Genomic DNA, 25,347 nt, shown 5'->3' with positions numbered 1-25,347 from the left:
CCATGGGGTGGCCCCCAGGTCACCGTACCTGGCTTGCTGGACCTACATTGAGGTGTGTGCAGATGAACCGAGGCCAGCAGGGAAGGAAGCTGGCCATGCGCCCCCATGGCCCTGCAAAGTGGAGCCTCACAGGGAAGAGGAACTGCGACTAGGGTTCAGAAACAAACTGAGCTGGGACCAGTCCTTCCCCCTCCCACCTGCCCACGTCACCCTCTGCCGTCATCTCCTAGTCACGCTTTGGCCCATTACCTCATCTAGGAAGACACCTCAGTCCCCACACAGACCTGGCTGCCCCTCTTCTCCACCTGGACCTCGCGGAAGCTGACTTTCCTGAGCACACACCAGACCCTGAAGCTGAAGACCTTTGTCACCCCAGCCTGGGGAACCCAGACACCAGGCGCTGGAAAGCAGGGATGTCGCACCCAGATCTGCCTTTAACTAACGACTTGCTTCTTCTTGAGTCCCTGGGAGCAGGGAGCCCGTGGCGTGTCACCCTTGCTGACGTGCCTCGCTGCCAGGGTGGGGCCTATCGCTAGGAGATGCTAGTTAGGAAACTGGAGGCACTGGGAGGCTGGGCCCGGGCTGTGGGCAAACATACCCACACATATCCATGGCTCACCCATGGGTCCCTGCACCGTGGGAAGGAGCGACAGAAAGCAGGCCCAGCTGGGAAGTACCGTTTACTAGGTTGTGTCCAGTCAGCGTGACAGTCCTGGGTCATCTGGCTGCGGTGCGGCCAGGGGTGCACGAGACATAACGAGGTAGAGGCAGACAGGGGCGGCAGCCACACTGTCTTCTGGGTTCTGAGCTGTGGGCTCCCCGCAGGTTCCTCGGGTGCACCTTAGACCCCGGGAGGTGCATCCCGGATGAGCCGAGCCGAGCCGAGCCAGTGTGGGAGGTAGGGCGACATCTGGCTTCTAGAAGAGTCTGCAGGATGTGGAGGCATGGTGAGAAGGGAGCTGGGCCCAGAGCTCTAGGCCTCCCTCAGGTTGCCTCTGAAGGCCAAGTCCAGGGGCGGCAGCATCAACATCACTGCCCGCACCTCTCCACTCCTGAGGTGGCATGGAGGGCCTTGGCTAGCCCGGGCTCAGCTGGTGCTGGTCAGCTGCGGAGAAGGGGCTCATGCTCGGAGGCTGCAGCCGCGCTCGCGTGGTTCCTATACACCAGGAACTGGATGGAGATCTGAGGGTGACGTTAAGGTCACACACAGCATACTCCCATCCCCCAGGATTCCCTCGCTCTCATGCCTGCTCTGCAGGTGGCAGAGGCCAGCCATGACCACCCAGCCTTACTCTAGCTGTGCACCCCCATCCTGAGGACCGCCCTTCATCCTCCAGCCCAGCCACACTTCACCACCTGCCTGCATGCCCTGAATTCCTCTCAGGCAGCCTCCTGGGGCTCTGGCCCAGCACCTAGCCTTCCTCCCTACAGCTCGGCTGGACCACTACACTGGAAGCCTCTCAGCCAGCGCATTTCTCTCCCCCACCCCCAACAGGGACTCAGCAAATGTTTACTTTCTTTCAAATGAGACCAGGGAGCTGGGTGTGGTGGCCCATGCCTTTAATCCCAGCACTTGGGAGACAAAGGTAGGAAGAAGGTCAGCCTGGGCTAGAGTGAGACCCTACCTCAAAAAAAAACACCACCAAAAACAAAAAAAACAACCCTGAGATCAGGGCTGAACAGATGGCTTAGCAGTTAAGGCACTTTCCTGCAAAGCCTAAGGACCCAGGTTTGATTCCCCAGGACCCATGTAAGCCAGATGCACAAGGTGGCGCATGCCTCTGTAGTTCATTTGCAGTGACTGGAGGCCCTGGCATGCCAATTCTCTCTATATATGCCTCTCTCAAATAAAAAAATAAAATATTTAAAATAAAGAGTTAGGGATGACCCAACCAGTTGGCTGTACCCATGAGTCTTCAATGAGACCAAAATAAGGTCCTGTTAAGCTTCTTAGCAAACATTTCCTAAGTGCTGGTCACATGGGGAGGGTTTTCCAATATTACCTTAGTGAGACAGTGACTGTTAACTCAGATGAGGTTTGGCCTGTGTCAGTCACTCCACTAGGAAGTAGTGGTGGACTGGACTCTAGTCCAGGCTGACCTGGAATTCACTATGTACTTCAGGGTGGCCTCAAACTCATGGTGATCCTCCTACCTCTGCCTCCCAAGTGCTGGGATTAAAGGCTTGCGCCACCACACCTGGCAAATCTACCTTTTTTTTTTTTTTTTTTTTTTTTTGGTGGGGGGGTTTGAGGAAGGGCCTCACTCTAGCCCAGGCTGACCTGGAATTCACTGTATAGTCTCAGGGTGACCTTGAACTCATGGCAATCCTCCTACCTTTGTCTCCTGAGTGTTGGGATTGCGAATCCAGGGTTTTCTTTTTCTTCTTTTTTAAATATTACTTATTTATTTGAGAGAGAGAGAGAGAGAATGGGTGCGCCAGGGCCTCCAGCCACTGCAAACAAACTCCAGACGCACGCACCCCTTTGTGCATCTGGCTTATGTGGGTCCTGGGGAAATCAAACCAAGGTCCTTTGGTTTTGCAGGCAAACGTCTTCACCACTAAACCATCTCTCCAGCCCGAGTCCAAGATTTTCTAACTCACCCATCTTCATGGTTTAGCTCTTGTTTCAAAGGCCTGGATGGACTGAATTTTCTGTCCTCTGGGGCCCTGGCACAAGCTCTGCCTGGAACTCTCTCCCTTGCCTTTGCCTGACTAACTTCTCCCTCAGCTCATTCAGATGACCCTGTTAACTGCTAAGCCAGGCCAGTGTGGTGGTGATGCTCTTCCTGCCTTGCTCTGCAGCACTTGGCACCACTGCCATGAAGTAACTACTAACTCCTGTGTCATCACTGACCCTCCCCTGGACTGTAAGCTTACCCAGGCAGGGGCCACTCTGCCCTTGTTCACTAATGTGGCTGGGTCCTAGCTTGGTGCCAGGCGCACAGGAGGTATGCACCTGTGGATGGATGGTTAGATGGGTGGGTAAGTAGATGAATGGAGAGATGAGTGGAGAGATGGGTGGATGGATGGATGGATGTTTGTTTGGGTGGGCAGAAGATGGATGAATAGGGGATGGATGGTTGGTTGGTTGGTTAGAAAAGTGGGTAAAGGGCTGAAGAGATACTTAGTGGTTAAAGCGCTTGCCTTGAAAGCCTAACAACCCAGGTTTGATTCCCAAGTACCCATGTAAAGCTAGATGCACAAGTGGGCATGTATCTGGAGTCTTTGAAATAGCGTGTCCATTTGCTCACTTCTCTCTCTCTCTGCTTGCAAATAAATAAAATATTTTAAAAAGGAAAGAAAGAAAGAAAGAAAGGAAGGAAGGAAGGAAGGAAGGAAGGAAGGAAGGAAGGAAGGAAGGAAAGTGAGTAAAAAGCTGGGTGTGGTGGTGCACGCCTTTAACCCAACACTTGGGAGGCAGAGGTAGGAGGATTGCTGTGAGTTCAAGACCACCCTGAGACTACACAGTGAATTCCAGGTCAGCCTGAGCTAGAGTGAAACCCTATCTCAGAACACCAAAAGAAAAAAAAAAGTAAAGGTAAGAAAAGTAGGTAAAGTAGCCAGGCATAGTGGTACACACCTGGGAGGCAGAGGTAGGAGGATCACTGTGAGTTCAAGGCGACCCTGAGACTCCATAGTGAATGCCAGGTCAGCCTGGGCTAAAGGAGACCCTACCTCAAAAAAAAAAAAAAAAAAAAAAAGTGGTTAAGCAGATGGATGGATGGACAAATGGGTACACAGTTGGATATGAGTGGGTGGTTGGATGGATGAATACATACTGGGAGGTTTGATTTTTTTTTTTTTTTTTTGATTTTTCAAGGATTAAAGTGCATGCCACCACGCCTGGCTCTTGACTTATTTATTTATTTTTGAGCAATAGAGAGCTGGATGGTTAGATGGGTGGGTTAGTAGATGCTGGATGGACAGATGGGTAGATGGATGTTTATATGGGTAGGTGGGTGGGTGGATAGATGGAAGGATGGATGGTTAGATGGGTGGATAAGTAAATGGATGGGTGGACAGATGGATGTTCATAGGGGTGAGTAAGAAGATGGATGAATGGATACTGAAGCTGAGCTGAGAAGCAGCGGCCACCCTGCCGTGCCAGCCTTGCACACCTCAAAGGATACAACGGTGTCAAGCAGCAGCACGCCCAGGCTGCCCACAAGCCATGGCAGGTGGTGCAGCAGGTAGCTGCCTTTGCTCTGGCCCACCTCGGGGTTTTTGAGCAGCACGCTCAGCCCGTACAGTGTGTTCCCCAGCATCACCAGTGCGAACAGGGAGTAGGAGACCCCCTGGGTGGACCTCCGGAGGAACTGGAAGGGGAAGGGGAAGAGTCAGAGACTTCAAAGACAGAGCTCCAGCCTAGAATCCGCACTCAGGCCACAGGCACCCTGCCAACTTCTAGGTTAACCTGGACTAAACAGTTGAGACCCTGTCTCCAAAAACAAAAGGAACTCTTGTCGTTTTGGACTGTAACTGCTCTGTGTCTACCTGTACATACTGGGGGCTTCTTGTGATTTTTTAAAAATTATTTAATTTTTTTTTTGACAGAGAGAAAGAGGTAGACAGAATGGATGTACTAGGGCCTTCAGCCACTGTGAATGAACTCCAGACACATGCACCCCCTTATGCACGTGTGACATTGGGCTCTCACGTCACCATGTGTCTGGCCACATGGAACCTGGAGATTCGAACATGAGTTCTTAGGCTTTGCAGGCAAGTACCTTAACCACTGTGGTGGTTTGATTCAGGTGTCCCCCATAAACCTAGGTGTTGTGAATGCTAGCTCCCCAGCTGATGGATATTTTGGAATTAATGCCTCCTGGAGGGAGTGTATTGTTGGGGGCGGGCTTAAGGGCTTTATAGCCAGTTTCCCCATGTCAGTGTTTGGCACACCCTCCTGTTGCTGTGGTCCATCTTATGTTGGCCAGGGGGTGATGTCCACCTTCTGCTCATGCCATCGTTTTCCCCTGCCATAGTGGAGCTTCCCCTCGAGCCTTTAAGCCAAAATAAATCTCTTTTTCCCAGAAGCTGCTCTTTGTTGGGTGATTTCTACCAGCAATGCGAACCGGGCTGCAACAACCACTAAGCCATTTCTCTAGTCCTGATTTGATTTTGTTTGATTTTTTTGAGGTGAGGTTTTCTCTAGCCCAGGCTGACCTGCAATTCACTCTGTAGTGTTAGGCTTCGAACTCACAATGATCCTCCTACCTCAACCTCCTGAGTGCTGGGATAAAAAGGCATACACCACCATGCCTGGCTTTTCTTTTAATTTGCTTTTGGTTTCCTTGTGCATGTGTATCTGTGTTTGTATGTATGTGGGTACATGTGTGCAAGCAAACATGTACGTGTGGGCACACATCTGCGGAGGCTAGAGGTCAACGTTGGGTATCTTCCTCGATCATTCCTCACCTTTTTTTTTTTTTTTTTTTTTTGAGCTAGGGTCTCTCACTGAATCCTGAGCTTACTGATTCAGCCAGATTAACTAGCCAGCAAGCCCCAGAAATCCATTCCCACCCATTTTTGCCTCCCCAGCTCTGGTGTTACAGGTGTACACATCCCACCTGGCTTTTATGTGGCTGCTGGGGATCAGGACTCAGGTCCACCTGTGTGCCATCTACCTCAGCCCCCGAGGCTAGTTTTTCACAGGGCGCCCAACACCCAGCATGGGCCTAGCATGCACAAAGCCCCTATTCAGGGTTCAACCCCAACGACTTTTCCTGGGACCCAGACCATTTATCTGGGTCTATAGGATCATAGATACCCGCTTTCCTGCCCCACACTTGTTACCCAACAAGCCTCCCATCTTTGTTTCCCGCCTTTTTCTCTCCTTTCGGCCTCTAAACTCAGCAGCTCCCCTGCACCTGATCCCCGACTTCCCTGAGACATACATTTTCATGGGCACCCATGCTCCAAAGGCAGAAACAGGCTCAGACAGCTAGGTTAACTGGCCCAAGCCAATAGGCAGCATGGTCCCTGTCTTTCTGAACAAAAGCCCCCACAACCCCAGCAAGTCCTTCGCCAGAGCACAGGAGCTGCCATCAGCCCCCTCCCTCACGGCCACCCCTACTCCAGGCTCACGTTGGTGCGGATCTGAGGCAGTCGCGAGAGCAAATACAGCACACTGGAGATGGAGCCAATGACGAAACCGACGATTTCCTGCTTGGTGAAGGGCTAGGGAGGGGGGCCGAAAGGGGTGATCAGTGCCTGGCGAGAGCTATAAATAGAGGGACCCCCCAAGAGGGGAATCCCCACCCCATACCCGCATGACAGGGCAAGGAAGAGCCCCACGGATGGAGCAGCCCACCCATGTCACCACCGTCCCGCACCTTACTGCCCGGCTCCACGGACAGCAGGGCCCGTCCCCGGAAGCGTTCCCTTGGGGCGACCGCAGGATCAGTGCCGCTCAGGAGTGGCAGGAAACACACTGTGCCCAGGATGAAGAAGAGCACAGAATTGATGGGGGCAGACACTGCACGGAGGCAGAAGAGAACTGGTGTTAGTTAGAGCTCAACAGATAGTAGACAGCCTGGGCTGGGAATCCTGGCCTTGCCCCTCAGGAGCTGTGTGACCTGACCTCTCTGCGGTTTAACCCTTCATCTGTAGAATAAGCCTAACAGCACCCTGGTCCTTGATGCCAAGGACAAAGTGAAGTGCCTGGGGTGTGTAGTGTTGGTCCTTGAGCCAGCCTGTCTACTACTGCCCCTCCTAGTCCTGAAGGCCAAAGACAGTGGTTGTGACTTCCGTTTCCTGGCTGTGGGCCAGTCACAGAGGAGGTGCTGAGGGCATCTGTGGTGGAGGAGGAAGGAGCCAGTAGAACCTCCCTATAGCCTGAGCCTCGGCTGTCTCCATCTGGGCCCACTAAGGCTTGCGCTTTGATGGTTATGTATGGGAGAGGGTGGGGTGAGAGAATCTGACTGTGAACAGACCTTCCAGAGCCTCCTGGGGAATGGAACCCATGGTCTGCAGGCTTTGTGAGCAAATGCCTTTAACCACTGAGCAATCTCCCCAGCCCTAGGCTGTGGCATTGTTTGTATTTTGGGTTTTTGTTGTTATTGTTTGTTTGTTTTCAAAGTAGGATCTCACTCTTGCTCAGGCTGACCTGGAATTCACTATGTAGTCTCAGGCTGTCCTTGAACTCATGGTGATCCTCCTACCTCTGCCTCCCAAGTGCTGGGATTAAAGGTGTGCACCACCATGCCCAGCTGGCTCCAGCTTTTGGACAATGCCTCTCTCGGCAATGAGAATTCTACTCCCCCTCCCAACACACACTGCAAACAGAACCTGACCTAGAGTGGCCCCTGGACTCACGCAGAGAGGGTCGTTTCTTGAACTTGTAATGGAAGTACAGGCTCAGCATCATCAGATCCGCCAGGACGTAATACATAGCTGTGTAGGTCTGTGAGGGGCAAGAGGGAGGCCCAGGTGCTGGCTGCAGTCCCAGGCCCTCACAGGACCACCCAGGCAGCCCTCCATCACAGCCCAGCTGGTGACATGCTGCAGGCAGGTAAACTGAGGTGCCTCCATTTCCTTACCTGGATAGAGGCACCTCAGTTTACCTAATCGGTTTCTACCTGAGGCTTCAGGTGTTCAAAGAGCCAGCAAGCATCCAGCCTGGGCAGATAACAAGATGTCAGTGGCTAGCACTGCCAGTTGGGACAGACAGGACCCTGGAAGCTAAGTGATAGCTCCAGTTTGACCTGACAAAGAGCACTCAAGACCTCCTGGGCTCACCTGAACAGATGAAACCTTCTAATTCCCTGCTTTGTTGCCACAAGAGAATGGTGGCATCTAGCGCTCACAAGGACAAACTCATTCTTCCTTGAAGGCCCCACATCTACACACTTAGCTGGTCTCACGGGCCCTCGGAAACCATAGGCCCCCAGTGATGTGACATGCTCATATCGTAGATGGAGAAACTGAGGCCCAGCCAGTGGCCATGACTTGCCCATGGTCAATGGCCACGGGGCCCTCTGGCAGACAGAATCAACAGTCAGAAGTCTAGAATCTGAGCCTCTCTTGCTGGCTGTTCACATTGGCACTGCCAAGGTCATTCTTGGCTGCCTCACCTTGCCTGGGCCCCACCCACCTGCAGGGGCAGCTGTTCAGCAAGGAAGGAGCCGATGAGGTTGCAGGAGTCTCCACCGATCCAGCCGAGGAGGAACCACAGGGACAGGGCCTGGTCCATGTTGCCCATCTTGCAGGCCTTGATGTACTGGCTGTGGAAAGGAGACACAGGTGCAGAGGCAGGGACCTGTGAGGTTGTCTTAGAAAGCCAAGGAGAAGCCGGGCATGGTGGCACACACCTTTAATCCCAGCAGAGGTAGGAGGATCACAGTGAGTTCAAGGCCAGCCCGGGACTACAGACTAAGTACCTGGTCAACCTGGGCTAGATTGAGACACTACATCCAAAAGAAAAGGGGGGAGGGGCTGGAGAGACAACTCAGCAGTTAAGGCACTTGCCTACAAAGACTAAAGACCTGGATTTAATTCCCCAGTACCCACACAAAGCTAGATGCACAAAGTGGCACATGTATCTGGAGTTCATTTGCAGCAGCTAAGTGCCCTGACATACCCATCGTCATTCATATTCTCTCTCTCTCGTCTGCTTGTAATAAATAAATAAAAATATTTTTTAAAAAAAGAATGTCAGGGACTTCCGGTTAAGATGGCGGCGTAGGTACCACGCCAAAGCAGCTTAGGGGGGGAAAAAGACCAAAAAAACTCAGCAAAATACACACTTTTACTAAAAAGTGAGGTGTATAGGAAATTGAGGTGGCAGCGGAGAAGTGGAAGAGTTATAGAGCATCCAGAGCCTGCACAGGCGGGAACAGCGGCTCCGGGGCGGCTCGGCCACCCGCCGCAACCGCGGAGCGGCAGAAAGCCGCCGGACTCTCGGCTCGAGCCGCAGGACAAGCCAGGTGCGGGATTTTCCCCTCACACCGCACTCTCCGCAACTCGGGAAACGTGAGGGGAGAGCGGCAGCGAGCAACGGAGGGAGGAGCAGACCGCGAGGAGGAAGCACACGTGGAACAGCGATACAACCAGAGCAGCCGCGGCTCCCTCCCCTCCCCCACCGCCTGAGCCTAGCTCCAGCGAACACAGCAGCGGCCCGGGACTGGCCACGCCAACTTGGGCTGACAGCGGGACCCAAGCAGGAGCAGAGTTCGGCAGCAACTTCAGCGGCTCCAGCACCGGTACCAGCGGCCCCAGCAGCAGCGGACCCAGGAGCGGCAGCGGCGGCAGATCCCGCAGCAGCGGCTTCGGGGTGAGCAGCAGCGGTGGACACGGCAACGGCAGCTTCAGCAGCGGTGGTGGCTCCGGTGGTGGCAGCTACAACATCAGCAGAGGCAGCAGCAGCGGCTCAGTTTGCCCCGTAGGAAAAGCAAGTGCCCAGCTCCAGAAATCAGAACAGCAGCCCGACGACCCAGGCAGCAACTTGACTGAGACCACAATCACCCAAGGTAACTGGGATTGCACCAGGGAAGGGTCTCACTTGGTCACAAGCTGACTTGGATACCTCTACAGACCAGAAATCTAAACCTCTTTGTTGATAGAGGATCTGGTCATTATAATAACTACTCTTGCATACATACTCGGGGCTGTTTTTGATTGAATGTGTACAGTGTTTAGTTAAATTTTAGAATCTACCAGTATTTTATTCCACTCAGCCTGCTTGAATACTCCTATAGCAGGGAAACTCAACCCCTAAGAACATCTTTGTAGATACTCTGAGAGTCTTAAGAGCCACACCTAATACCTTAAGGTCCTACCCTGAAAATATATTACATCAAACCAATTGATACAGCTAAGAATACACAGCTAGCTAGAAAATCCAAGCATTAACTTAATCCAAGATGCAAAAATATATACATTATAACACAAGAAACACTAAAAAGCAAGACGATATAAATCCACCTAAAAGTATTAATGCATCAGAAATGTCCTCCAGTGAGAAAGAGTTAGAGGAAATGCCTGAGAAAGAGTTCAAAAGAATAATTATAAATATGTTCAAAGAGGTCAAAGAACACATGAAAACAAAGAAGAAATCAAAGAGGAAATCAAAGAGGAAATCAAAGGAATCAAAGAAGAGGCAGGACACCAATTTAATGAAATAAAGAAGGCAATACAAGACATAAATAGGGAAATAGAAATAATACAGAAAAACCAGTCAGAATTACTAGCAATGAAGAACACAGTTAATGAAATAAAAAACTCTGTAGAAAATCTCACCAGTAGGATGGATGAGGGAGAGGACAGAATATCTAAGCTAGAAGATCAGGTGGCAGACCTAATACAGTCCAACAAAGAGAAAGACAAACTTATAGAAAAGTATGAGTGGGAATTTCAAGATATTCGGGACACTATGAAAAGATCCAATATAAGAATTCAGGGCATAGTAGAAGGAGAAGAACTCCACTCCAGAGGCATAGTAGGCATCTTCAACAAAATCATAGAGGAAAATTTCCCCCAAATTGGGAAAGAGGTGCCAATACAGATACAGGAAGCCTTTAGAACCCCAGCCAGACAAAACCCAGAAAGAACCTCTCCTCGCCACATTATACTCAAACTTCCAAACACACAAACCAAAGAAAAAATATTGAAAGCAGTTAGAGAGAAAAATCAAGTTACCTACAAAAGCAAGCCCATCAGGATTACAGCAGATTATTCAACACAAACTTTTAAAGCCAGAAGGGCTTGGAGTGATATATTCCAAGTTCTGAAAGATAACAACTGTCAACCAAGGTTACTTTATCCTGCAAAGTTATCCATTCAAATAGATGGAGAAATAAAGACATTCCATGACAAAAGCAGGTTAAAGGAGTATTTGAAGACAAAACCAGCTCTACAGAAAATACTTGATAGAATCCTCCATGCTGAACAAAAGGAAAAGCACACATATAAGGAACCTAGAAAAAACCAGCTATACTCAAATACCAATTAACAGAAGAGAGCACAGGTAGAACAAGTAACACACACACACACACACACACAAATGGCAAACATAAATACACACCTTTCAATAATATCTCTTAATATCAACGGTCTCAATGCCCCAACGAAAAGACATAGATTTGCAGACTGGGTTAAAAAGCAGGATCCTACAATTTGTTGTCTCCAAGAAACTCACCTTTCTACAAAGGATAGACATTATCTTAGGGTGAAAGGTTGGAAGACGGTGTTTCATGCAAATGGGCCTAGAAAACAAGCAGGGGTTGCTATCCTAATATCAGACAGGGTAGACTTTAGTCCGACGTTAGTCAAGAAAGGTAAGGAAGGTCACTTTATATTGATTAAGGGCACACTCCAACAGGAGGACATTACAATCCTAAACATATATGCACCTAACATGGGGGCTCCCAAATTCGTCAAACAAACACTATTAGAACTAAGGTCACAGATAACACCAAACACAGTGGTGGTGGGTGACTTTAACACCCCACTCTCATCAATTGACAGGTCATCCAGGGAAAGAATAAACAGAGAGGCATCTGGACTAAATGAGGTCATAGAAGGAATGGACCTAACAGATATATACAGGACATTTCATCCAAAGGCTGCAGAATATACATTCTTTTCAGCAGCACATGGAACATTCTCTAAAATAGACCATATATTAGGACACAAAGCAAATCTTAACAAATTCAAGAAAATTGAAATAATTCCTTGCATTTTATCTGACCACAATGGAATTAAACTACAAATCAGTAGCAAGAAAGGCTATAGAGCATACACAAAATCATGGAAACTAAACAATACACTACTAAATGATGAGTGGGTCAATGAAGAAATCAAAAAGGAAATCAAAAAATTTATAGAGTCAAATGATAATGAGAACACAACATACCAAAATCTCTGGGACACAATGAAGGCAGTTCTAAGAGGTAAATTTATAGCCTTAAGTGCCTATATTAAGAAATTAGAAAGGTCGCAAGTAAACGACCTAATGCTTCGCCTTAAAGCCTTGGAAAAAGAAGAACAAGGCAAACCAAAAAGTAGTAGACGGGAAGAAATAATAAAGATTAGGGCAGAAATTAATGAAATAGAAACAAAAAGAACAATCCAAAGAATTAATGAAACAAAGAGTTGGTTCTTTGAAAGGATAAACAAGATTGATAAACCCTTAGCAAATCTGACCAAAAGAAAGAGAGAAGAGACACAAATTAATAAAATCAGAGATGAACAAGGTAACATCACAACAGATTCCAGAGAAAATCAAAAAATTATAGGGACATACTATAAAAGCATATACTCCACAAAGTATGAAAATCTGAAAGAAATGGATGATTTCCTTGATCTATATGACCTACCTAAATTAAATCAAAATGAGATTAATCACTTAAATAGACCTATAACAAACATGGAGATCCGAGCAGTTATCAATAATCTCCCAACTAAAAAAAGCCCAGGCCCGGATGGATTCACTGCTGAATTTTACCAGACTTTTAAGGAAGAGCTAACACCATTGCTTCTCAAGCTTTTCCAGGAAATAGAAAAAGAAGGAATTCTACCAAACTCCTTCTATGAGGCCAGCATCACCCTGATACCAAAACCAGGCAAAGATAGAACAAAAAAAGAAAATTACAGACCAATCTCCCTCATGAACATAGATGCAAAAATTCTCAACAAAATATTGGCAAACAGAATACAAGAGTATATCAAAAAGATCATTCACCCGGACCAAGTAGGCTTTATCCCAGAGATGCAGGGATGGTTCAACATACGCAAATCTATAAATGTAATACATTACATAAATGGGTTGAAGGACAAAAATCACATGATCATCTCATTAGATGCAGAGAAAGCATTTGACAAAATCCAACATCCCTTCATGATAAAAGTCCTACAGAGACTGGGAATAGAAGGAACATATCTCAATATAATAAAGGCTATTTATGACAAGCCTACAGCCAACATATTACTAAATGGGGAAAAACTGGAAGCTTTTCCACTAAAATCAGGAACAAGACAAGGGTGTCCACTGTCTCCACTTCTATTTAATATAGTTTTGGAAGTCTTAGCCATAGCAATAAGACAAGAGACACACATAAAAGGGATACAAATTGGAAAGGAAGAAATCAAGTTATCATTATTTGCAGATGACATGATTCTATACATAAAGGACCCTAAAGACTCTACTAGCAAGCTGTTAGAGCTGATCAAAACCTACAGCAATGTAGCAGGATACAAAATAAATACACAGAAATCAGTAGCCTTCGTATATGCTAACAACAAACACACAGAGGATGAAATCAGAGAATCACTCCCATTCACAATTGCATCAAAAAAAATAAAATACCTTGGAATAAACCTAACCAAGGAAGTAAAGAATCTATACAATGAGAACTTTAAAACACTCAAGCGAGAAATTGCAGAAGACACTAGAAAGTGGAGAAACATCCCTTGTTCCTGGCTTGGAAGAATCAATATCGTGAAAATGGCAATCTTACCTAAAGCAATCTACACACTTAATGCAATCCCTATCAAAATTCCAAAGGCTTTCTTCATGGAAATAGAAAAAACAATCCAAAAATTCATTTGGAATCACAAAAAACCTCGAATATCTAAAATAATACTGAGCAACAAAAAAGAGGCTGGTGGTATCACCATACCTGATTTTAACCTATACTACAGAGCCATAGTAACAAAAACAGCATGGTACTGGCACAAAAACAGACATGTAGATCAGTGGAACAGAATAGAGGACCCAGATGTAAGCCCAAGTAGCCCTAGCCACCTGATATTCGATAAAAATGCCAAAAATACTCATTGCAGAAGAGACAGCCTCTTCAGCAAATGGTGTTTTGAAAACTGGATAAATATCTGCAGAAGGATGAAAATAGATTCTTCTCTCTCGCCATGCACAAGAATTAAGTCCAAATGGATTAAAGACCTTAACATCAGACTGGAAACTTTGAAACTGCTAGAGGAAAAAGTAGGGGAAACCCTTCAACATATTGGTCTTGGCAAAGACTTTCTGAATACAACCCCAATTGCTCAGGCAATAAAACCACAGATTAACCACTGGGACCTAATGAAATTACAAAGATTTTGCACCGCAAAGGACACAGTGAAAAAAGCAGAGGCAACCTACAGAATGGGAAAAAATTTTCGCCAGCTATATATCTGATAGAGGATTAATATCTAGGATATACAAAGAACTCAAAAAGTTAACTAATAAGGAATCAAACAAGCCAATCAAAAAATGGGCTAAGGAGCTAAATAGAGAGTTCTCAAAGGAAGAAATACGAATGGCATATAAGCACCAAAAAAATGTTCTACGTCACTAGTCATCAGGGAAATGCAGATTAAAACTACATTGAGATTCCATCTCACTCCTGTCAGATTGGCCACCATCATGAAAACAAATGATCATAAATGTTGGCGGGGATGTGGAAAAAAAGGAACCCTTCTGCACTGCTGGTGGGAATGCAATCTGGTCCAGCCATTGTGGAAAACAGTGTGGAGGTTCCTAAAGCAGCTAGAGATTGATCTACCATATGACCCAGCTATAGCACTCCTAGGCATATATCCAAAGGACTCATCTCATTTCCTTAGAAGTACATGCTCAACCATGTTTATTGCTGCTCAATTTATAATAGCTGGGAAATGGAACCAGCCTAGATGTCCCTCAACAGATGAGTGGATAATGAAGATGTGGTACATTTATACAATGGAGTTCTACTCAGCGGTAAAGAAAAATGAAGTTATGAAATTTGCAGAAAAATGGATGGACCTGGAAAGTATTATACTAAGTCAGGTAACCCAGGCCCAGAAAGCCAAGCGCCACATGTTCTCTCTCATATGGGGATCCTAGCTACAGATGACTGGGCTTCTGCGTGAGAATGAAAATACTTAGTAGCAGAGGCCAGTAAGTTGAAAAGGAGACATAAAGGGTGGAGAAAGGAAGGGAGGAGGATACTTAATAGGTTCATATTGTATATATGTAATTACAATGTTTGTAATGGGGAGGTAATATGATTGAGAATGGAATTTCAAACGGGAAAGTGTGGGGGTGGGGAGGGAGGGAATTACCATGGGATATATTTTATAATCATGGAAAATGTTAATAAAAATTAAAAAAAAAAAAAACTAAAAAAAAAAAAAAAAAAAAAGCCAAAATGTTGAAACAAAAGTGAATTACTCTACCCAGTTTTGAACTTTGTTATAACATGATATGTATGAATGGAGGCAGACATCTATAAATGTATTCAACATTGTACATATGCAGTGGGTTAATTGTATGATGTGTAAATTATTCTTCAATAAATCTGTTAAAAAAAATAAAAAAAAATAAAAAAAAAAAAGAATGTCAGTGGGCGGGAGAAATGGCTTAGTGGTTAAGGCACATGCCTGCAAAGCCAAAGGACCCAGGTTCAACTCCCCAGGACCCACATAAGCCAGATGCACAAGGTAATACATGTGTCTGGAGTTTGTTTGCAGTGGCTAGAGGCCCTGGCGCACCCATTCTCCCCCCCCCCCCTCTGCCTCTCTCTCTCTCTCTCTCTCTCAAATAAATAAATAATTTTTTTAAAAGAATGTCGAAACTTCTTGGTCTCCTGACCATTTTCCTAAAAGGCTTTGGTGATCTGGCCAGGTTGAGGTATGCAGCCAAAACTCAGCATGCGCCACTGCTGCTGGGGACCTGGTTCTAAGGCCCTTATGGGTGTTGTTAACTCCTTGAGTCAGAGCCATTATGATGCTCCTAAGTGGGACTGAGCAGACTGTGACACCCTGCTCAGACCCACCTGGACCGAGCCTCCAGATTGATCATTTGTCTGTCTGTCTGTGAGTCTCATGTAACCCAGACTGACCCTGTGCTCTGGATCGTCCTGCCTCCACCTTCTAAGTGCTGGGACACAAGCATGTGCCACCTCATCCAGCTCTCCATCAACATCTTTACAGTCACACATTCATCCTTGACTGCTAGCAAAGTTATTTTACTCTCTTTTTTTTTAAATATTTAACTTTTTGCCCCTGCTAGTGTTTGGATGGAACCTAGGGCTTCACACATGCTTCGTAAGTACTGACCCACTGAGGTTCAGCCAGCCACTCGATTTTCATTTGGAACAAGGGCATGCATGCATGCAGACAGATGATAGAAGGAAAGAAAAAGATGCGGCCATGATGGCCCACAGCTACAATCCAAGTACTGAGAAGGCTGAGGCAACAGGATCACGACTTCCTCGTCAGCCTGGGCTACACAGACACCATATGAAAAGGAAGAAAGGGAAGGAGGGAGGTAGGAAGGGTAGAGGAAAAGAAGAAGGGATGCAGGGAGAGAGTCAGCATGAGGCCCTGGGAATGAACCCAGCATAAAAAATGAGGGAACAGATGCTACCTTGTTATGCCCACAACCCAAGCCTGAAACCAAGAATGCTGGGCTCTGACTTCCTACAACCACCCTTCCACCTCCTTCCCAGCCCCGATTCTACTCTCTGCTCAGTCTCCTAACCTAGAACGCCCTCGAAGCTATCTTCCTGCTTCTTGCTAGTAACTGTCAGAGCCTTCTACAGTTCTTCAAGAAGGACCCACACCCTCCACCGCTTGCCCCTAAAGGCCACGCCGATGGCACCCAGGGTTACTTTTCCTCCTCCGAGCTCATCTGCACCCTCCACTTCTTCCAGACCCCAGAAAACATTCTCTCTCTGGGCTTTCCTCCACAAGCTCATAGGTGTCATTTCTTCCTCTGTTACTGGTTTTCTCTTTTTGAGACAGGATCTTATGTCACCCACACTAGCCTCAAACCTACTATGTAACAGCAAAGGACAATCATGAACTCCAGATCTTCCTGCCTCCATCTCCCAAACACTGGGATTACAGGCCTGTCAAAAAACAAAATGGGGGCTGGAGAGATGGCTTAGCGGTTAAGCGCTTGCCTGTGAAGCCTAAGGACCCCGGTTCGAGGCTCGGTTCCCCAGGTCCCACGTTAGCCAGATGCACAAGGGGGCGCATGTGTCTGGAGTTCGTTTGCAGAGGCTGGAAGCACTGGCGCGCCCATTCTCTCTCTCTCTCCCTCTATCTGTCTTTCTCTCTCTCTCTATCTCTATCTCTATCTCTCTGTCTTTCTCTCTGTGTCTGTCGCTCTCAAATAAATAAATAAATAATTTTTTAAAAAATGGATTAAACACCTAAATGTGGAAGTTGCACCCACAAAACTCTTAGAAGAAAAAGGTTAATATGTTATACCTAAAAAATAAAATACTCAGCCAGGCATGGTGGCGCATGCCTTTGATCCCAGCAGAGGTAGGAGGATCACCATGAGTTGGAGAATACCCTGAGACTACATAGTGAATTCCAGGTCAACCTGGGCTACAGTGACACCCTACCTTGAAAACCAAAAAAAATAAAAATTTAAAAAAGAGAGGGCTGGAGAAAAAATGGCTCAGCAGTTATCATACTTTCCTGCACAACCTAACAACCTGAGTTTGATTCCTCAGTACCCACATAAATCCAGATGAACAAAGTGGCACATGCATCTGGAGTTCATTTGCAGTGGCTGGAGGCCTTGGCATGCCCATTCTATCTCTCTGTTTGCAAATAAATAAATAATATTTTATAAAACAAAATGAAGAGTCAGGTGTGGTGGTGCCTGTCAATAATCTTAGGTGGAGGCAGGATAATCATCCTCAGCTACTTAATGAGTTCAAGGCCAGCTTGGGCTATCTCAAAAAAAAAAAAAAAAAAAAAAGCCAGGCACACATCTTTAATCCCAGCACTTGGGAGGCAGAGGTAGGAGGATCGCAGTGAGTTTAAGGCCACCCTGAGTACATAGTGAATTCCAAGTCAGCCTGGGCTAGAGTGAGAACCTATCTCAAAAAAAACAAAAAAAGCTGGGCATGGTGGTGCATGCCTTTAATCCCAGCACTCGGGAGGCAGAGGTAGGAGGATCGCCGTGAGTTCGAGGCCACCCTGAGACTCCATAGTGAAGTCCAGGTCAGCCTGGGCTAGAGTAAGACCCTACCTTGAAAAACCAAAAAAAAAAAAAAAAAAGGTTGGGGAGATGGTTCAGCAGTTATAGGCACTTGCTTGCAAAGTCTGCTGGCCTGAGGTTCAATTCCCCCGTATGCACATAAAGCCAGATGCAGAAAGTGGCACCTGTGTCTGTAGTTTGCAGTGCCAAGTGGTCTTGGCACATCCATACACATACATGCACAAACAAATAATTAAAAAAATTCTTGGGCTGGCTAAATATTAAAAAAAATGTTTTTAATTCTTTATTCCAGCCAGCCGTGGTGGCTCACATCTTTCATCCCAGCACTCGGGAGGCAGAGGTAGAAGGATCTCCATGAGTTTGAGGCCACCCTGAAACTACATAGTGAGTTCCAGGTCAGCCTGGACTAGAGTGAGACCCTACCTCAAAAAAAATCTAAAGGGAAGAGAAAGGAAGGGAGGAGGGTACCTAATAGGTTGATATTGTATATATGTAAGTACAATGATTGTGATGGAGAGGTAATATGATGGAGAATGGAATTTCAAAGGGGAAAGTGTGGGGGGGGGAGAGGGAATTAACATAGGATATTTTTTATAAACATGGAAAATGCTAATAAAAATTTTTTAAAAAAATCTTTATTCCCAATGACATATTAATTGAACTCTTGAACTCAATTTGCATTTATCTAATCTTTTCTAGTTGAGACAAAATCTCCTTATGTAACAAGTAATTGCTAGGAAACAAACATTTTTTTGCATATGTATGTGTGTGGTATATGTACATGTATGTGTATGTGGTTGCTTGTATGTAACTGCATGTGTGTACATGTGTGGGTGCAAGTACATATGTAGGTTAGAAGTCAATGTCACTTCCTCAATCTCTTGCAACCTCATTGTTTTGAGGCACAGTCTCTCACTGAAAACAGAGATCACTAATTTGGCTAAACTACCTAACCTTGCAGCCTCGGGGATACTCCTGCCTGCCACTGGGATTACAGGTATATGCTACCACACTTGACATTTTATGTGGGTGCTGGGGATCCCAACTGAGGTCCTGGCAAACACTTTATCCACCGAGCCACCTCCCTACTCCCCCAAACATGTTCCTCAACAATGGAGAAGCCCTTAGGTACTGGACCTTTGATGACCTTCCCACTTCATCTCTGCCTGACCTTCCCACACTGTCCAGTCAGGTAAAGTGGCCGGCAGCTGCTTTCTTCTCTCACAAATCTGCACCTCCTTGGCAGCACACATACGCCATCCACACGCACTGATTCCTGCCTGCCCTTAGGCTCTGGGCTTGCAGCCAATGCCTCCAAGTCCTTCCCGACTGCAGCCCTTCCTGCCTCTGCTGAGTGGGTAACTTCACATGATGAGATGTGGGCACCATGGCTGAGTTGGGGGCTTGCACACAGGATCAGTAATTACAGATGAGGATCTGAGGCACAAAGCAGGGCAGTGACCAGCCCAGGACACAGCCAGTAAGTGGAAGAGCAGAATGTGAGCACTTTGGACCCTTGGATAGTGATGCAGTGTGTCTTTGACCCCCAGCATGATTCTGCACCTCCAGCTGCTGTCTTCACCACCAGATTGTCCTCAGTTCAAAGACACAGCCATGTCTGACATGTCCCGGGCCTTCCACTCCTCTTCCCCATGTCTTAACAGCTGTGCAATAAAGAGCAAGTTACCTAACCTCTCTCATCTCCTCTGTTGTGGTTTGGACGTGACATGTCCCCCAAGGCCTTGTGAATTGATGATGAGGCCTCATACTCCCCGCTGGTGGAGCCTTTGGGAGGTGGAGCCTTGCTGGAGGAGGTGGGTCAGGACCTACTATGTGTTCATTAGTTCACTCACTCTCGTTGCTACCTGTCAGCCAGTGTGACAGGATGTCATAACCAGCCTCCACTTTGCTTTCTCTATCAAGTGAAACGTACAAAAACTATAAGCCGGAAATAAACCCTTTCCTCCTTGCTTCTAGCCAGGTGTTTTCCAGCAAAGTAAAGTGAAACCCTTTCTGGCACTTAGACCTGAGCCAGGCATACAGTGGGCACTCAATAAATACTAGCAAATATGATTTCAGCATCATCCAGCATGAGGTTTGGCCGAGGCTGGGTTCCAGGCAGCAGCCCAACTCTGCAGTAAGCTGGAAGTCACCGAATGTAACTGGGAAGGGGCGGGGGGAAGAGTCCACCTGGCCTGGAGTCTAGACAGGCCCTTGACCAGCCATGCAGCCCATCTATGAAGTACTTGGAGCCAACACTGCCCAACAGCCCTGCCTGTTCCCACCGCCCAGCATACTCACGGAAAGGTGGATGCGGCAAAACAGAGAATGGAGATCAAGCCCAGGCCCACGCTGGCCTCATCCCAGCCGTCCTGGGCACATTCACCAAAAACATCCCAGATCCACTGGCTGGAGCCGTTGGGGCAGTTGGAGAAGTTCCCGGTGCCCAGCTTCCTCCAGACCATGGCTGCAGAGGGAGGGACCAGGTCCGGGAGGAAGGCGCAGGGGCTGGGAGTCTGGCAAGTGTTCGCTCTACCAAGAGGAAAAAACAAGGAGACCTTCAGCCTTTAGACATCTAGCTCCTTCCAAAGCCATGTGACTTAAGCAGGCCCAGCCACTGCACAATGCGGGTAACAGGCCTTTCCTCATACAGCTGCTATGCCAGCTGAACGAGCCCGTGCACAGCGTGGGTGGCCTTGGTCTCACAACGTAGAACACTGTCACTCTGCCTGCAAGACAACCTAGAAAGGGAGAGCGAGTGGGCCCTTCGTGAAGCCATCTCCACCAGCTCTGATCACATATTCTGTCCTCTTCTGACTATTTTATTTTAAATATATTTATTTGTTTGTTTGTTTGTTTACTTATGAGAGAGAGAAATAGGCAGGGAGGGAGAGAGAGAGAATGGGCGCTCCAGGGCCTCCAGCCACTGCATATGAACTCCAGGCACATGCACCACCTTGTGCATCTGGCTTACATGGCTCCTATAGAATTGAATCTGAGTCCTCTGCCTTTGCAGGCAAGCACCTTAACCATTAAGTCTCTCCAGCCCTATTTAATTTTTTTTTTTTTTTAATTTGAAGTCAGGGGAGTGGGGGAAGAGAGAGAATGGGCACACCAGAGTCTCCAGCCACTGCATATGAACCAGACACATACGTCACCTTGTACCTCTGGTTTACATGGGTACTGGGGAGTCCAACCTGGGTTCTTTGGCTTTGCAGGCAAGCACCTTAACCGCTAAGCCATCTCTCCAGACCCCTAGACTCTTTGAAGCAGAATTTACTGACTTATCCCTGAGGAACCTGAGACCACAGCGGGGAAATAAATGATCAGCCTGGCAGAAAGTGAAAGAGACACAGGGCGTAGTGGTGCAGTCTTTAATCCCCGGCACCCAGGAGGCAGAGGTGGGAGGATCGCAGTGAGTTTGACAGTCAGTCTGTGACTACAGAGTGAGTTCCAGGTCAGCCTGAGCTAGAGTGAGACCCCACCTTAGAACAACTGAAGAGTCAAACCCTGGAAGGCAAAGTCCCACCTGAGGCCGTCTCGGCCCATTGCCTCTGATTCATCTGTCTCTGGGGTGCAGAAGCTCACCCGTAGACCTGGCTTCCCCTTTTCTTGCTGTGCTAAGAAGAAGTTTCCTCACGGAGTGGGGGTGGGGGGAGGACCTCACTCCAGCCACTTTAGTTCCCTGTTGTGCCCAAGATCCCTGGAAAGCAATGCCCTGGCTGGACTCAGGACTGCTGAGCTCACGGTGAACAGGGATAGCCCGAGACAGAGAGGAAACGAGTCAGCTCCTTTCCTCAGGCTCTCAGTTATGGGCAGAGGCCCTGGGCTGGGGGCAAGGGAGCCCCAGGTCACTGTCTACCCAGCTCACTGTGGTCGTTTCAGGGTGTGGCACTGGTCAGCTGAAGGGCTCTTCCCTGACTTCAGTGGCTGGTGCAGACGACCATTAGTACAGATGATGCTGGGAGCAAATACCTGACACCCCAATTCACACACAGCCCACATAAGTAAGAGCTACACATTTACCAAGCCCTTTTATTTTATTTTATTTTATTACTTATTTGTTTATTTGGTTTTTCAAGGTAGGATTTCACTCTAGCCCAAGCTGACCTGGAATTCACTATGGAGTCTCAGGCTGGCCTCGAACTCACAGCAATCCACCTACCTCTGCCTCCAGAGTGCTGGGATTAAAGATGTGCACTACCACGCCCGTCTTCTTTATTTTATCTTTTTGAGGCAAGTCCAACAAACTGACTTTTTTAAAATTTTTATTTATTTGAGAGTGACAGACACAGAGAGAAAGACAGATAGAGGGAGAGAGAGAGAGAATTGGCGCGCCAGGGCTTCCAGCCTCTGCAACCGAACTCCAGACGCGTGCGCCCCCTTGTGCATCTGGCTAACGTGGGACCTGGGGAACCGAGCCTCGAACCAGGGTCCTTAGGCTTCAAGGCAAGCACTTAACCACTAAGCCATCTCGCCAGCCCTGACTTTCTTTTTTAATGCGAGAGTGGGAGCAAGAGAGAGTTGGTACACCAGGCCCTCCAGCCACTGTAATCAAACTCCCCCTGTGTGACCTTGCGTACTTGCATCACCTTGCATCTGGCTTATGTGGGACCTGGAGAGTCAAACATGCATCCTTGGGCTTCACAGGCAAGCACCTTAATGGCTAAGCCTTCTCTCCTACCAAGCCTTTCTGTGCCCCAGTAACCCCTACCTTGACTGCCTCTCCCCCTCTTGCAGATTCCCAACATGCCATTGGATTACACCACAAGTCTAGACATTGTAATCCTCACAACGTTCAGGCAGGGTAGGGAACACTGTCCTGTTTTACAGGTGAACTGAGCGGCCCTGGGCTGAGTTCGTTCATCTGAGCTTGTCCATGAAGCAGCGTTAACAATATTTCCTCCAACATGCACAGAAAGCTGTCAGCCTTAGTGTGACAATAGTATAAAGTAGTGAGTGTTTTGAAGACAAGAGCAAGAGCTCAGTAGCTCAACCACCCTAAAGCCTCTCACTCACTCCTTCTTTTCAGATTAAGAAGCAAGTGAGTAAATGAGGTAGGCAGGGATTGTGGGTTTAAGCAGCTCTCCCGACTTCTTACATGGTTCTGATGCATTTGGTTCATTTCAAAAAGACTAGGCCAGAGGCAGCATCCCCCGCCACTCTCAGCCAAGCCAAGGAGGTACTTCCCACCAAAGCAAACCCAGCATCTACCTTGGTACTGGATCAAGTCCAAATTCATTGAGACAAGGTCCCAAGCAGCCCAAGAAGTGCCCTCCTAATCTTATTTTCTGCTGTCCAACTTCAGGGTCTTAGGCATCTGCCGCTGCTATCTCTTCCTTTTGGAATTTCCTCCTCCCTCAAGGCCTGGTGAACAGAAAACCATCACCCAGGTCTCCTAAAGGTCTTACAAAAGCCGGCCAACAGACTGGAGAGATGGCTCAGTGGTTAAGACACTTGCCTATACAGCCTAAGGACCCAAGTTTGATTCCCCAGTACCCACACTTCTAGTTTGCAGTGGCTAGAGGCTCTGATGTGCCCATTCTCGCTCTCTTAAATAAATAAAGTATTTTAATTAAAAAAAAAAAAAGGAGCTGGGCGTGGTGGCGCATGCCTTTAATCCCAGCATTCAGGAGGCAGAGGTAGGAGGATCTCTATGAGTTCAAGGCCACCCTGGACTACAGAGTGAATTCCAGGTCAGCCTGGGCTAGAGTTTGACCCTACCTTGAAAAAACAACTAAAAAAAAAAAAAAAAAAAAAAAGCCAGGCAGGACCTGCAGCCTCCTTTGGCCCTGGACCACACACCTGGAGGAGACCTACTACACTCTCTGACAACCACCAACCACTATTTTTACTTCTTTCCTCTTTCCCTGGCTGTACACTAACTATCCTCAGGGTTTGTGCACCAGCTGTACAATTAAGGTTTGGAAAATGTAGAGGAGAGGAAGGAAGCATGACAAAGGCAAAAAAGAGGAGAAAGACAGAAAAGGAGCTTAACCCCAGCACTCGGGATGCAGAGGCAGGAGGATCGCCCTGAGTTCAAGGCCACCCTGAGACTACCTAGTGAATTCCAGGTCGGCCTTACCTTGAAAAACCAAAAGAAAGAAAGAAGAGCACAGAAAAAGAAAAGGAGCTGGGTGTGGTGACATACGCCTTTCAACCCAACACTCATCACTCGGAGGCAGAGGTAGAAGAATCATTGTGAGTTTGAGGCCACCCTCAGACTATATAGTGAATTCCAGGTCAGCCTGGGATAGAGTGAGACCCTACCTCAAAAAAAAAAAAAAAAGAAAAGAAAGAAAGAAAGAAAGAGGGAAAGAAAAGAGGAAGGAAGGGAAGAAACTCGAGGCCAGAGGCCCAAGGATTGAGGAGAAGCTAACCTACTTGTTGTCTGCTAGTTCTGGAGTCCTGGGCAAGTGAGGGAGCCTAGGCATTAGGAGACCGATCATGCAAGCAACCCACTTCCTAGGCCGCCTGCAGAGTGCTCGGAGATAATCGGGCCCTCAAGGAAACAGGGACAATATTCCGGGCTGACTACCACTCCATTCCCATGGGTTACACGGTTGCATTTAGTAAATACTGACTGGGCAAGGCCTGTGACCCACCTGTCCTCACACTTTACCCAACCCCACCCTCGCCTGCACACACCTGGAAACCTCACCTAAGCCTAAGCGTGGGAAGGGGCAATCTGGCCGCCTTCCCTACAGACCTGGGGGGAATGTAATGTGGGAGGTGGGGAGCGTCCTGACTTGGGGATCCCACCCGCTCTAGGCCTCCCAGCCCTAGCCGTAACTCCCTTCTGGTGACTCTGCTCGGCGTCTGGAGAATAAGTAATAATAGGGCAGCCGCTGGGGCAAGCGCCGCCAGGATCCCGCCCGGCCCGGCCCAGAGAAAACGAGGCCAGCAGAGGCCAAGAGACCCATCAGCAGGAACCAGCAGGTGCAAAGGGGGCCCGGACCCCAACCCCTAGCCAGGCTGTTCTGGTTACGTCTAAGGTGGAGGACATGGCAACATGGGCCTCCAGTACAGATCTGGTGCCTCCCCCAAGGATCTCGCGTCTCAGGACGCCCGGGGACAGTGCAGAGGTTGGAGAGACATCGCAAAAAGCCCCAGGAACGCAGACCCCCCCACCCCCAGGCCTAGGTCTGCCGCCAGCCAGCCCCCAGCCATCTCACCCAGTCAGGATCCGTCGGGGACCCGGCTTCTGGCATCCGTCCGCGCTGAGGTCAGCTGACCGACCCAGCGACCGCGCCCCGCCCCGGAGAGCCGCACGCTCCGCCTCTCGCGTCTCGCACTTGACCGACGGTCCCTGGAGACATCCGAACCGTGCTGCGCCGCGAGCTTGTCTCCGCTCCCTAACCCTCCTCGAAGCTCCACCCCCTCGAGGGGTGGGCGGAGCTCCGAGG

At 48.0% G+C, this 25,347-nt stretch overlaps 1 protein-coding gene across 1 annotated transcript; it reads right to left on the bottom strand.

The window, feature by feature from the left end:
* Positions 1-667: 667 nt before the first annotated feature.
* Positions 668-25,247, bottom strand: Slc66a1 (solute carrier family 66 member 1). Its single transcript, XM_004657347.2, has 8 exons — positions 25,117-25,247; positions 20,243-20,473; positions 8,096-8,225; positions 7,318-7,405; positions 6,336-6,478; positions 6,088-6,180; positions 4,134-4,319; positions 668-1,182 (listed from the first exon to the last, which is right to left on the bottom strand). The coding sequence occupies exons 2-8, from the start codon at positions 20,404-20,406 to the stop codon at positions 1,102-1,104; spliced, it is 885 nt and encodes a 294-aa protein (XP_004657404.2). The 5' UTR covers positions 20,407-20,473; positions 25,117-25,247; the 3' UTR covers positions 668-1,101.
* Between the last annotated feature and the right edge of the window lie 100 nt (positions 25,248-25,347).

The sequence above is a fragment of the Jaculus jaculus genome, chromosome 5, assembly GCF_020740685.1.
Source record: "Jaculus jaculus isolate mJacJac1 chromosome 5, mJacJac1.mat.Y.cur, whole genome shotgun sequence".
In the NCBI taxonomy this organism is placed as follows: domain Eukaryota; kingdom Metazoa; phylum Chordata; class Mammalia; order Rodentia; family Dipodidae; genus Jaculus; species Jaculus jaculus.
This window is presented reverse-complemented; position numbering and strand designations above follow the sequence as displayed.